The sequence below is a fragment of the Dipodomys merriami genome, unplaced genomic scaffold, assembly GCF_024711535.1.
Source record: "Dipodomys merriami isolate MVZ:Mamm:240054 unplaced genomic scaffold, mDipMer1.0.p SCAF_63, whole genome shotgun sequence".
Classification (NCBI taxonomy): Eukaryota; Metazoa; Chordata; class Mammalia; order Rodentia; family Heteromyidae; genus Dipodomys; species Dipodomys merriami.
In genome coordinates, this window is record NW_027206213.1 from 5,848,048 (window position 1) to 5,861,044 (window position 12,997).

The window sequence follows — 12,997 nt, forward strand, 5'->3', positions numbered from 1 at the left end:
CTTAATACAGCAGAGCACTGTGGTTGACAGTCTAGCCTATGTAGATTCAAATTCTCCTTATGCCACCTTTCTGTCCTTAGTTTCTTCATTATAGAAGTAACCATGATAATACTTCAAAGTACCTTTGAGAGCAGATTGAATGAGTTTAAACATAAATCATTTAGAACAAATATTACCATTTTTATCATCATCATCATCATCATCAAGCTAGTTCTTTTTCTTTTTCTTTTTGTCAGTCCTGGGGCTTGAACTCAAGGCCTGAGCACTGTCCCTGAGCTTCTTTTTGCTCAAGACTAACACTCTACCACTTGAGCCATAGCATACGTGGTACTGAGGAATCGAACCCAGTACTTCATGCATGCTAAGCAAGCACTCTACTACTAAGCCACATTCCCAGCTCATCAAGCTAGTTCTTAAATGACCTAGTTTCAAGAGCACTCACTAGCATTTCACAGCTTCTCTCTTAGCTTTTTCCAAAGCCCACTATTATTATTCAGGCAAGATTGGCCCTTCTTTTATGGTGACATATTTTTCACTCTGCCATTTCAATTCATGCCACATTGTGTCTCCTTAGTTGAACATCTGTTTCTTGATAATTGTGTACTCTGAGGTGCTGTAAAAGCGAAGAAGAGCCAAGGAAGTTTGTACTGTAGCTAAAATTCTTTTGGATTATCACCCATATAAATAGTATAGGAAATATTTTTAGTCACTCCTGATGTTAAGGAAACTAAAGACTTTATGCTCCATTAAAAGATATCCTAAGATACTTAACAAACTTTGTTTGCTTTCGAGAAGTTTGTAAGAAAGAACATTTGTTTTATGATTTTATAATGTCTGTAATTTAAATTCCTACATGTATTTCTAACATATAACACAATATACATCTAACATAGTACCATGAATTTGCAAGCAAACATTTGGAAGCTACAAAAATTTCTTTTTGATATTTGTAAAATGCTGACGTTTTTCTGATTCAGTCTGGCTTTCCCCCAGTCCAAATTAATGAGGTTCTGTTTGATTTTTTAAGTATTAATAATTATTTCATTATGTTTTATCACTAACGCATGCTGCGAAAATGGAAAGAAATAACTGTCTTCATAAACTTAAAAAATATTTAACCTACTTTAGTTGCCTAAGGAGGTGTTCGTAATAACACCTCTACACAAATATACAATGTATCCCAGTCAATTTCACCTGCAATCATTGTTCCTCTTCCCCTACTTTCCAGAACTATTTCAGCTGGTTTAATTGTTCTGTTTTCATATATGCATTTGAAGTAAATCAGTTATATTTCACCTGCCCTCTCCCAGCCTTCTAGTACCTATCCCCCAAAGAGTCATTTATGTTTTTAGTTTATATTATTAGCACAAAGGGGATACATCATGGCATTTCACACCGGATAATATTATGTCAGTATAATTGTCCTATTACTCTCTTTTCTTCATCCTCCAAACTCCATGTTCTCTAACAGCTTTCAGTGGATTCCTTATGGAATCCTCATACTATATATTTTTCACTCTCTGTCATTCTCTTTCCCATCCCTTTTCTTTCTCATGTTCCCAAAGAGTTGCATATACTATGTACATATATATCTGAATATGTGTTTATGGACATGTATATTCTTTCAGGTCTAGATTTCACACATGAGTAAAAATATGCAATATTGCCTTTTGAGCTTGGGTTATCTTGTATTATGTATTGCAGTTCCATCCATTGTCCTAATTATGACATAATTTCATTTTTCTTTATAGCTGAGTAATATTCCATGATATATATGTACCATATTTTTTTTTACCTATTCATTGGTGGTTGAGCACATTGGTTGACTCCACAGTTTGGCTATTGCAAACGAATCTGCAACAAATACGGGTATGGAAGCATATTTTTTGTATATTGATTTAAAGAACTTTGGATAAATTCATAGCAGTGGTATGGGTATGATAGGGTCATAAGGTAAATCTGTTTTTAGGTTTCTGGTTTTTCTTTTCTTCCTGGTCCTGGGGCTTGAACTCTGTGGCTGGGTGCTATCGCTGAGCATCTTTTTGCTCAAGGCTAGTGCTCTACCAATTGAGCCATAGTGCCACTTCCAGCTTCTTCTGAGTAGTTTATTGGAGATAAGAGTCTCATGGACTTTCCTGCCTGGGCTGGCTTCAAATCATGATTCTCAGATATCTCAGCTTCCTGAGAAGCTAGGATTACAGGCATGACCTACCAGTGCCTGGATATTTTTAGCTTTTTGAAAACTTTAATACTTTTATAAAGTTTGCTCTAGTTTACATTCCCAGTAATAGTGTACAGGATTCCTTTTTCTGCAATCTGACCAGCATTTATTGCTGTGTATTTTCTTGTTGATGACCATTCTGACAGAGGAAAATGGAATCTTCATGTATTTTTCCTTTTATTTTCTTCCTGCCTAAGGGTATTAAACATTTGCTTTATATATCTATTAACCACTTTTATTTATTATTGATTGACCTATTTGTTCTTTTGTTGTTTAGTTTTTTTGAGCTCTATATATTCTGGATATTAATTCTTTGCTGAATAACTGGTAAAGACTTTCCCCTATTCTGTGGGTTGTCTTTTTATTCTGGTAATTGTTTTGTATGGTGAATTTTTACTATCTGATTTTAAAAAGTGTAGATAAACTATTTGGATCTATCATGACATGAATATTAACAAACTAAATCTAAATATTAATGTAACTGTATTTTATATAATAGTAGCTATACTATTTGCTCTGAAAATTTTTACCCTAACTAACTTGTTTGTAGATCTTAAATATTTGTCTTATATATTAAAATGTGCTTATACTTAACTTTTCTACCCTCAAAACTCTAACTTAAAAATGCTTAAGTATGAAAAATTCTAAATATAATCTAGAGCCTTAACTAAACATATGTTATCGAAGACCCAAATATATATAATTCTTCTTACTAGATTTTTCAATGTGATGACTAACTAAATCTAGGGAAAGAAATGTACTTTTCCTTTTCTTAGAGTTTATTTTTGTATGGTTAACCAAATACATCTAAGTGTGTTCATTCTTATGACCCATATCTCTAATCTCAATAGTAGCAATTACTTATTCCCTTATAAACACTAAGGGATCTTGGTTTTGTTGGCAATTCAAAGTAATTAATTGATACTTCCTTTAATTACCTTTAAACAGGACAGAGATTCCTTCTGCTATCAGATGTCTTTCTACTTGACTGAAATGCACCTCTGGTCTTTGAGGAACACCTTACACATTGGAGGTAAATGAGTTCCGGATCAATTTCAGTGTTTGTTAGTTTTTCAGTTTTACACCATTATAGATACGTACTAGCAACATTTAGCTTTCACTCCCTGTCTGGAGTTGCATTCATTTTTTCAATCTTCAGTGAAAAGTTGGTTAGGAGAAAATAATTCCTTTTAATGGATAGAACTGAGACTCTCATGGCAAGTGAGGTGAGCTCAGATGACAAATATTAAACGTTTTTTTCCCCTATGCAGATTCTAGGCCTAAAACTAATAATATGTCAATATTATTGAAAGGGACACTGAGAAAGAGGATCCAGCTAGTTGCAGGAGGGAGAAAGGAGAGAATGATAAAGAATGAGTAGTACAGAAAGACATTCTATATATGTATGAAAGTAACACAATAAAACTGACTAAAAAAACTGTTTAAAAGAGGTTTAGAAAGAGCAACAGATATGGGTGAATCTGATCACAGTACATTATATGCATGTTAATATTAGGAAGTCCCTTGTGCAATGATTTTATGCTAATAAAAATTTTAAGTAAGTATATACTTTCCAGTTCCTATAGAGATTCTACATTATTATTATTTTTAGTAATTCTGTAATTGTTGGAAACCTTTAGTAAGTTCCCAGTGATATGAAGATATTGATTTAGATAAGTTTTACCCATGTTCTCATTGATGCATTGGTGCACCAGGTTTTCTGATGTCCTCACTCCACCTTTCCAAGTTTCTCTCTCTGGAACTGCCTTCTAACAAGCTATAATAAAATAAAATCTTGACATTGTAAAAGAAAATTATTCATTTTGATTGCTTTTATTAACTTATTTACAGCTTGAATTTTGTGGGTACATCTTTTCTTTTCTTTCCTTTCTGCCAGTCCTGGAGTTTGAACTCAGGGCCTGGACTCTTTCTTTGAGCTTTTTAGCACACTACAGCTCAGCTTCACTTCCAGCATTTTGCTGGTTAACTGGAGATTAAAGTCTCATAGGCTTTCCTGCTCAGGCTGGCTTTGAACCATGATCCTCAGATTTTAGCACTCTCAGTATCTAGGATTATAGGTGTGAGCCATTGGCATTTGATGAGTTTTTCTATTTTGAAAATAAATTTTATTGGCTTAATATTTGCATCCTATAAAGACTGCACATGCTTAATTTTTTCCTTTGGATTACTCATAACTGCTGTCTAATTTAGTTAAATATTTATAGGCACTTATATGCATTTCTACTTGATGTTAAAATAAAAATTTAAATAGGTAATATATATAGTTATTTTTGTTTACTTTGAGTTTCACATTTTGCAGAGAAGTAATATAAATGTATTTTAACAATATTAATATCATAGGATAAATAAATTTTATTAGAAAACATTCTTAGCAATCTTTTCTTATTTAACTACCCAAAACAACTTAAATTTTGAGTATGTCTATTTATAGTGAGTTCACCTTATTTATGGCTTTATTACATGTGGCTTTGATCAAGTGCCACTAAGAAGAAAAATATAAATGAAAAAAAAAGAAATTAAAAAATAAAATCCCAAAGGTTAAATTCCCACAGACATGACACATCTCACTTGGTTGCAGAGAAGTTCTCAGTTGGTCATCATCAGTTATGTTTATTTAAATTGTGAGGTCTGCTGAGTGTTTCCCTATCCTTAATTTTGTGAAAATCTGTCTGCAAATGGTGCCTTTCTTCCAAACAAGGCAAAAGTTAATGTGTTTAAATGATATAGTGAAAATTTTAGATTTGTTGAAAGGTGACATGTCTTTAGTGGAAGCTGGGAATTGTTATGGGAAAAATAAATCAAGTATCTGCAATACAGCACTAAGCTGCATCCTGAACATTCACAGTCTTTTCCTCTGTACGTATATTTCACATTATTACTAAGAAAATGGTTTGCCTTATATTGTTTCTTAATATTGAATATATAGCTACAGATGAGTGTCATATTTAAACTGTTTATTTTCCTTTAAATACTAAAGATAGAATTTTCAGGATTTAACACACATTTGTTTCTTCCCCAAAATTCTTCTAAAATTAGGGTAATTGAATTAATATAAAGAAGGCATAAACCAATAAAGACGTCAGCAAATAGGAAATGGCCAACTGCAATTTGATTTCTGGTAGATGTAAAGGAAGGAAGAACAGAACTCAACGGTCTGAATGTCATTTGCCAGCATAGGAGAATTACACTAACAACCAACTTGTGTTTAAGTCTAGAAAACAATACAGAAGGCGGTAATGTGGCCTGAGGGCAAACAACAAAGGGACATGAACATGTGCATAAGCAGTGAGAGGGCTGGGAGTATACAGCTCAATGGCAGAGCAGCTGCCTAACAAGTAGCTAGAAATCTCATCCATTCCATTTTTTACCTAGTCTTCCTTTTCTTGCCCTGCTTATGCTCCTTCCTAGTCTTTCCATCTATCTAAAGTCCTTGGTCGCTGCTTCCTGTATTCTGAGGCTGAGTGTAGTGCTGAGAAAAGATTGCCCCATTTGTGCAGAGTGGCCTTGTGGAGTAGTAAAGATCTTCAGTTCCATCAAGCTCTACCCTTTCTCTCTGTGGGGAACATTCTTGTCTGTTAATTGTGTAAAATCTTACAGCTTCTCTAGTACTCACTTCTGGAAGCTGTTCCTGACATCTAGAGAAGGCAATAACCCTCATTCTATGTTCTCATTAAATGACTTGACAATTCAGTATTTTTGAATATATTTTGAAATTCTGAAATAATTCCAAACTCACAAAAATGTTATCAGTACAGAGAATCATTTGTTTCTTGAACCATTTAAAGTTGCAGATTTGATATCTCCAAATCCTTCCTTCAAAGGAATACTGTCCTGAATCATTAATGTCTAGCCATTGACATCAGGAAATTAACCATGTTACATTGACATGATTACTAGGGTCTTATTTTTCTTTTTTAGAGAAGTAATCTGGTTCAGAACCCATAAATATTTTCAATTTATTGTCACAGGGTTTATTAAAATTTTCTCCCTTTTTGTATTTGTATTTTTCTTATCAGACAGAAACCAGTTTTTTCCATAGCTTTAATTTATTAATCATCCTTTGTAATGTCTCCTATCTCTTTGACCTTTTATGTGGGTTTTGATATACCAAGTTAGACATTTTTCATTTGTTAGTGTTTTATTCATATTGTTCAGCTCCAGCCCACACCAAGCCATTGCTCCATGTAAATGCTCTTTGTACCTACAAGGGTCATAGCACACATGCCAGGCTGATTCTGCTCAGTTGCCTTTCTTATCCAGCCCTTGCACCTCTTGTAAGACAGTCTCCTTACATGGATGCCTCCTTGTCCTGCTTAGGTTCAGTCCCAATCTGGGCTAGGTACAGTAGGTCAGACTTATGCACAGAAATTCAGAGTCCTATATGATCTTCATGTGTTTATTTTAGGATTGTAGCAAATGTTCAGATGTAGGGAATAATTATATAATTATAGGATGAATACTTTAATGGAGGATATTATATTGACATATAAAAGTAAAGTACAGCATATTTTCTGAAAGTATATAGATCATAAGATTATGTTATGAATGATCGAAAAGTGAAAACACCTGTAAAATCACTCCCCAGGCCAATAATAAAATAATGTCATTACTCAAGAAGCCCTACTTACCACTTCTCCCAGTCAGTCATGGTATATAACCACTCTCTTCAAAATCACATTAGTGGTATGATAAGTAAAAGATAGCATATTCTAGAAAACTATATTTGAAGAGTTAATTATAGCAGTAATACTTTTTTGTTTCTTCTGGTTTTGTCATTGAGTTTCACAAAGTTTAGAGCAGTCAGTCACTAGGGGGCAGCCTGTACTGCTACCACTTTTTAAGAAACAGTTGCATCCTCCTTATGTTAGTAACTGAGAATTAATTTTTGCATGGAAGAAAACAAATGTTACTTCAATGAAAGAAATATTTCATTATTCATAGATTTGGTGAAAGTGAACAAAATTATTCTGTTCTCCTATGTTTAAATTGCAAGAACAGATCCCTTGGTCAGATCAATCTCAACATCTGGGAAGCCTTGCTTTGCCTCTCACCTAGTCCAGTGGAGCCTCTGAATTTGAATGGGTTTGGAAGCTCTTTGAATCTAAACAAGTTTCAGATAATAATTTATCCATACCTCTCTGTAATCCTGTCTTTCTTTCCTGCAGATTTCCTCCCAAATGCTGTAGGATGGAAACTAGACTTTCGAGCTAAATTGGAGAAAAGCAAGCCACAGCTCGGAATCCAACAGCTAGGGCATTTTCTTCCATCCACTGATTTCATTTGGCATTGCTTAGTGGCAGTTCCTTTTGGTAGCGCCCTGTGAAAAATATCAGAGGAAGTGTGAAAGAGAAAACTTGGTCTTCCTTGATTTTAGTTTTTTTTTTTTTTTTTTTACTAATCTTTTCCTCATGCCATTATATTTCTGTGTATTTCCTCATGCCATTCTAACTTTTTCTCATTAGATTGATAAACTTTCCAGTTTCTGCATATCCCTAGAATAGATGAACCCATGTCCAGATGCTTTTGAGCTATTTTATTTCTAGTAACATAAGGAGAGCTGTTTTTGCTCCCCTCCCCACCCTTCCCTCCAATATAGTATGGTTTGGCTTCTTATTCTCCAGAACTTTTTACCATAATTTAATGTTGTTTCTTCCTTTCTATAGATAGAGACATCGGCATCTACCAGTATTATGACAAGAAAGATACAGCAGGTAAAGTACAATTCTGTTCAACTAGTTTTAGAAACTAAATATCCTAAACTGACCATTGAAAATTGACAATTAAAAACTCTATTTTTATGGACTTTAGATAAATTCTAATTTTAAGAAGGTCACTTCAGTTCTTCAGAAAAATGCTAGGTTGATATCTGCTGTCATCTGATCTATATAAAATAAAGCAATATTGAGACAGTGCTGTGAAGAACATGAAAATTTTCATTTTACTGCTGATCAGGCTGATAAAGGGACAGTCTATTCGCATTTATTTATTGGTGTCCCAGTAGAGGGCATTGTTAATGCATGGGTCCCACTGATACTGGCCTCCCGGATCCTCACCTGATATCTGAAATAGGCATTTCTGAGTGAATGATCAATTTTCTTTATCTGATTAATCCTGTTAATCCCAGAAGTTTTATGATGGGCCAAAAGGTCTCCCTAGCTAGAGTTACTTCTTGTTCTGGGCTCTGTTGAAGTGGGGCTGTGTGAGCATCTTGTGTGCTTAGCGTGGTGGTTAATAGGCTGACTTCATGGCTCTGATGACAGACTGCAGCAGCTTCTCTTCTGGGCTCGGTTGCAGTTCCCTTTCCTATCTGATGAGATTGGAAGCTCAGGATATTGGCCCACCTGTTGTGCTACATAAGCCTTTTCACTGCAAATTTAGGAAATATCTCTAAAACATGAAAACATCCACATTGGGGCATTTTTCTCAACTGTCCTTTTAAAGGTTTAGCAACATTTATTAGTTTCAAGACTGTGTATGATAACCCTGTATGTACATATTAAAATAAAAGTTATTATAATAAAAATAAACTGCGCTTCTTTCTTCTTTTCCAATTTCCTCCGCCACAATGTCATCAACAGAGCTTGGTAACTTAGAAGAAAAGCAGAGGTTTGCAGAATGTAAGATTATTTTTTATTTCTTAAAATTATTATAAAATTAGAAAGTTCAGTATTTTAAAATATTTTTCTTTCTGCAAAATTTAGAAGTGTTATTCTTTCCAAATTTCTTATAATTACATATTATTGTTTATGTACATGAACTATGAGTAAAAATTACATTTGTTAGTTCTAATTTAGAAAATTAAAATCTCTACTTTGTCCAATTTTGATAAAACAATATTCCTATGTCAATATAAATTTTCTTACTGAATTATATTTGTATTATTCAATATATTTAAAATGTACCACACTTAAATTCCAGTGATAGCATTTAATTATTCATACTTTGCCTAAATTATTAATGTTTTATTCATTTTAAGAAAATAAGATTATAGATGAATGTGAGCATTTTATTTACTAGTCTTTGCTAGCCTCCAATATGTATATAAATATAAATAAACATATTTACATATGTAATATATTATTTATAATGTGGCTACCATGTGATATTTTTCATGATTTAAATATTTAAGATTTTATTTTTATTTATTTTAAATCATTGAACTGACAATTTTTAGACTACTGTATTAGTAACTGCAGTGTAGATTTTCTTGAAATGATTTAAGAATGTTTTATTTATATTTCAACTCTTAGTGACTAAGAAATCTGAAGTCGGTCTTTTCCTTCTGTGTCTTAGTTCCTCATCTGTAGAACTGTGTAGGATCAGCACTTGGGTGAAGATAGTCAGTATTCAGTGCAACACAGATTTTAAAATTTGTACATATGTTCTGCACATCCAAATTATGTTTATAGAGCCAAATTAGTTTGCTGAAATGAGATATATAGCAAGTCTACTTTCCAATTTAAAGATCTATGTATACTGTATGTATTATATGTATACGCACACATAACATATCTGTACTCACACACAACTCTCATTTAGAATTACCAGTAGGAAGATCTGAAAATGACTATTTTTTTCTGATAAAATAGATGCTATGAATTTAACATTTCATTTGTGTGTGTGTGTGTGTGTGTGTATGTGTGTGGTGTGTGTGTGTGTATGGTGCTAGAGATGGAACCCAGGGTCTCATGAGTACTGGGCAGGTGCTCTACTACTGAGTTAAACAGCCAGTTCACTTTTATTAATTTTTAAGAACAAAACTAGTTTTAGTTTATCTTAGGCTAGCATTGGGATTCTATTAAATAAAAAAATCCTTATTTGAAACAAAGGAATATCACTTAGTCATCATATACATTTTTAAAAGGTTATTTAAGTCAGGCACTGGTGTCTTCTAGCTACTCAGGAGGCTGAGATCTGAGGATCATGGTTTGAATTAGTTCAGGCAGGAAAGTCCATGAGACTCTTATTTTCAGTTAGCCACCAAAAATGCTGGAAGTTGAGCTGTGGCTCAAGTGGTAAAAAGCTCAGGGACAGCACCCAAACCCCAGGACTAGCACTCACAAAAATAGTTACTTAAAAAATTAAAGGAATTTTAATACCTAATATGTTAACATTTGAATGCTTTTTTTCTGTAGTTTTAGTATATGGTATCTTGATCACACTTAAATTCGTATCCTGTGTATCATTTTTGTATTTTTTTCCTCACTATATTTATTCATGAGGATTTTCAGGTCTCTGTAGTCCACTTGCAGAATTTGAAATTTGTTTGGATTAAATACTTTGTTATTTACAAGAAAAAGTTACTTTGATGCTAAAGAGTGGGTCACTACTAGTAGGTACTGCTAGATTGACATACCCAGCAAATTTTCCCAGGGATTCTCTGGGGCATGCTGGTTATCATCATAACAGATCATCAAGGAGATGATGTTTTGTGGTAAAAATCCTGTTCCTATGACAAAGCCTTTTAAAACGTTGTCATTTGATGATAGAAATGAAGCCCACTTCCTCTCAATTGTGGATGTATTTTATTTTAATCTTCCTAAGGCACTGCTAAGCAGAGTTTCCTTTTTTAAATCATGTTTAACTAACTGTAGTACATGTTTTATTTGCCAGCACGAGATTATCCTTGGACGCTCAAAAATAGACGCCCAGAAAAACTTCGAGATTCACTCAAAGAATTGGAGGTATCTTACAAAAAGTTTCAAAAATGGCAACAAACAAATCTGTTTTAAAACATCTTTCAACGGCTTTAATTTTCATAAAGGATCAACTCTCATGGTGATGATAGCTTTGCTTTTGTCCAGTGAGAAGTTCTTAAACAGTTGCATCTTTGTGTGGCATGCTGATCTTTTTTTTTTTTTTCCTTGCTATCAGAAGCACTTTAACTGATAATGACAATGTGTGTAGCCAACTGCACTCTCTTTCTCTGTTGTCCTTCAGGAACTGATGCAAAACAGTCAGTGTGTGCTGAGCAAATGGAAGAACAAATATGTCTGTCAGGTAAAATGGTTTGACAAGCTTTTGCAGTGTTTAACCAATGGGGCTGAAAACTATGTGGTAATTGGTATTCTTGTGTTATGATAGATAATGGACAAAAACTTTTTAGGGTTAGATATTTCATAGTTTGAATTCTGGTCATTCTAGAATAAACATTAGGCAGATAGATGCACATCACTGTACTACCTCATTACTCAGTGCATACTGACATACTATGTATAACTCTAATAAAAATCTTTTCAGATAATGTTATATTTGATGTTTATTGGCATAGATTTAATAATATTTTGAATGGACATTATATAATATTTTGAATGAACATTATATAAAAGGACAAAATATTTTTATTCATTCTTATAAGCATTTATGAATAGCATATTTATGAAAAGTCAACAAGTAAGTGTAAGAGGCTCATCTTAGTTTTTGAACTTCCTAAGCTGCACTTTTTAATATAGTCACCTCTAACCTTATTTGGACATTTGAATAATTAAATAAAATTAAAATTTTTAATGCTCAGTAGCTGAGTGTTATCATACTGGACAGTGCAGACACAGACTCTTTCTATTGAGAAAATTCTACTGGAATCTATACCTATAATTATACACAGTGTAAGTTGAAACATGCCAGGCATCTTAAAATATGTAGTAGAGCATCCCAGTAGACAATCTTTTCATATAGACCTCAGTGCCTTTTAATAGCAAGTTTTTTTTGTTAGTGTTAGATTTGATGAATGTTATAGAAGGATGTCCTTGCTAGTGAGTAAATTCAACTGAGAAAGGAAATTTTTATGATTGAGCATATATAATTTTATATATAATACAAGGTGATCTACATACTCAATGGACCTAAATTTAGCACTTAATCAGGACATAACAATTAGTGCACACAAAAAGATAATAGCCACATTAGCTTTGCTAGTAAATCTGAAAAAAATGTCATTTACCTAGAAAAATTTTACTTGGTCTTGATAATAAAAAAAATAATTGCTAATCCATATTTACTATGGTGGTGATAAGGTACAGATATAAGAAAATAACATACATGCATTTGGGAATTTTTGTATAGGGTTACCAGAAAATAATTTGGCTCAATTTCTTTCGTCTTATAAGCATAAAACTATATATTTTAATATTTAGTAAGATTGTTCAACGATTACTTTAAAACAAAACAGCTGATAACAATGACTATGTGTTATCAACTGGCAATTAAAATACTTTCATTAAATTCAATACATTTGCTCTGTAATTTACTTTCTTTACTCACCAATATAGTTATTAAAAGTTCTTAAAGTTGAAAAAGAGGAATAATTGATGACAATTATTTTGTTACTACTAATAATTGTAATTGATAGAATCACATATTCTCTTTTAATTTAAATTTATATGTTCTCACTGTGATTTATGTGTGAGTATTCTCATTTGCAGATGAAGTCTATGCTTCTATATATCAGTTGCCAAACACCAAGTTTATAGTGATTAAAAATACTATATTAAATACCATTTTGGTGTAGGCTATTGTAGTGATTCTAGTACTTCCTTATTATTTTATCTAAACTAGAACCTTCACCGATTGGAAGTAACTACCTCCCCAAGTGGTTTGGAACTTTTGCTTTCCAGAGACTGCTTAAAAGTAGAGTGAATATTTTTAGAAACAAAATACTTCTTGAGTTTACTTTAGGATACTCTTCAAAAGGATGGTTTTGTTTTCATATCGTAAGTTGTTTACATTGAAATATTTTAATAAAACTTTAAAGCTTGA

At 32.9% G+C, this 12,997-nt stretch overlaps 1 protein-coding gene across 2 annotated transcripts in view; it reads left to right on the top strand.

The window, feature by feature from the left end:
- Positions 1 to 12,997, top strand: part of LOC138815257 (WD repeat-containing and planar cell polarity effector protein fritz homolog) — a 261,096-nt gene that overhangs the window by 50,637 nt on the left and 197,462 nt on the right. For both annotated transcript variants that reach the window (XM_070004544.1, XM_070004543.1), the window contains exons 2-6: positions 3,170 to 3,254; positions 7,906 to 7,953; positions 8,821 to 8,859; positions 10,856 to 10,926; positions 11,183 to 11,242. In XM_070004544.1, coding sequence (XP_069860645.1) covers positions 3,194 to 3,254; positions 7,906 to 7,953; positions 8,821 to 8,859; positions 10,856 to 10,926; positions 11,183 to 11,242 — 279 coding nt within the window. In that variant the 5' untranslated portion in view covers positions 3,170 to 3,193. The remainder of the gene's footprint in view (positions 1 to 3,169; positions 3,255 to 7,905; positions 7,954 to 8,820; positions 8,860 to 10,855; positions 10,927 to 11,182; positions 11,243 to 12,997) is intronic.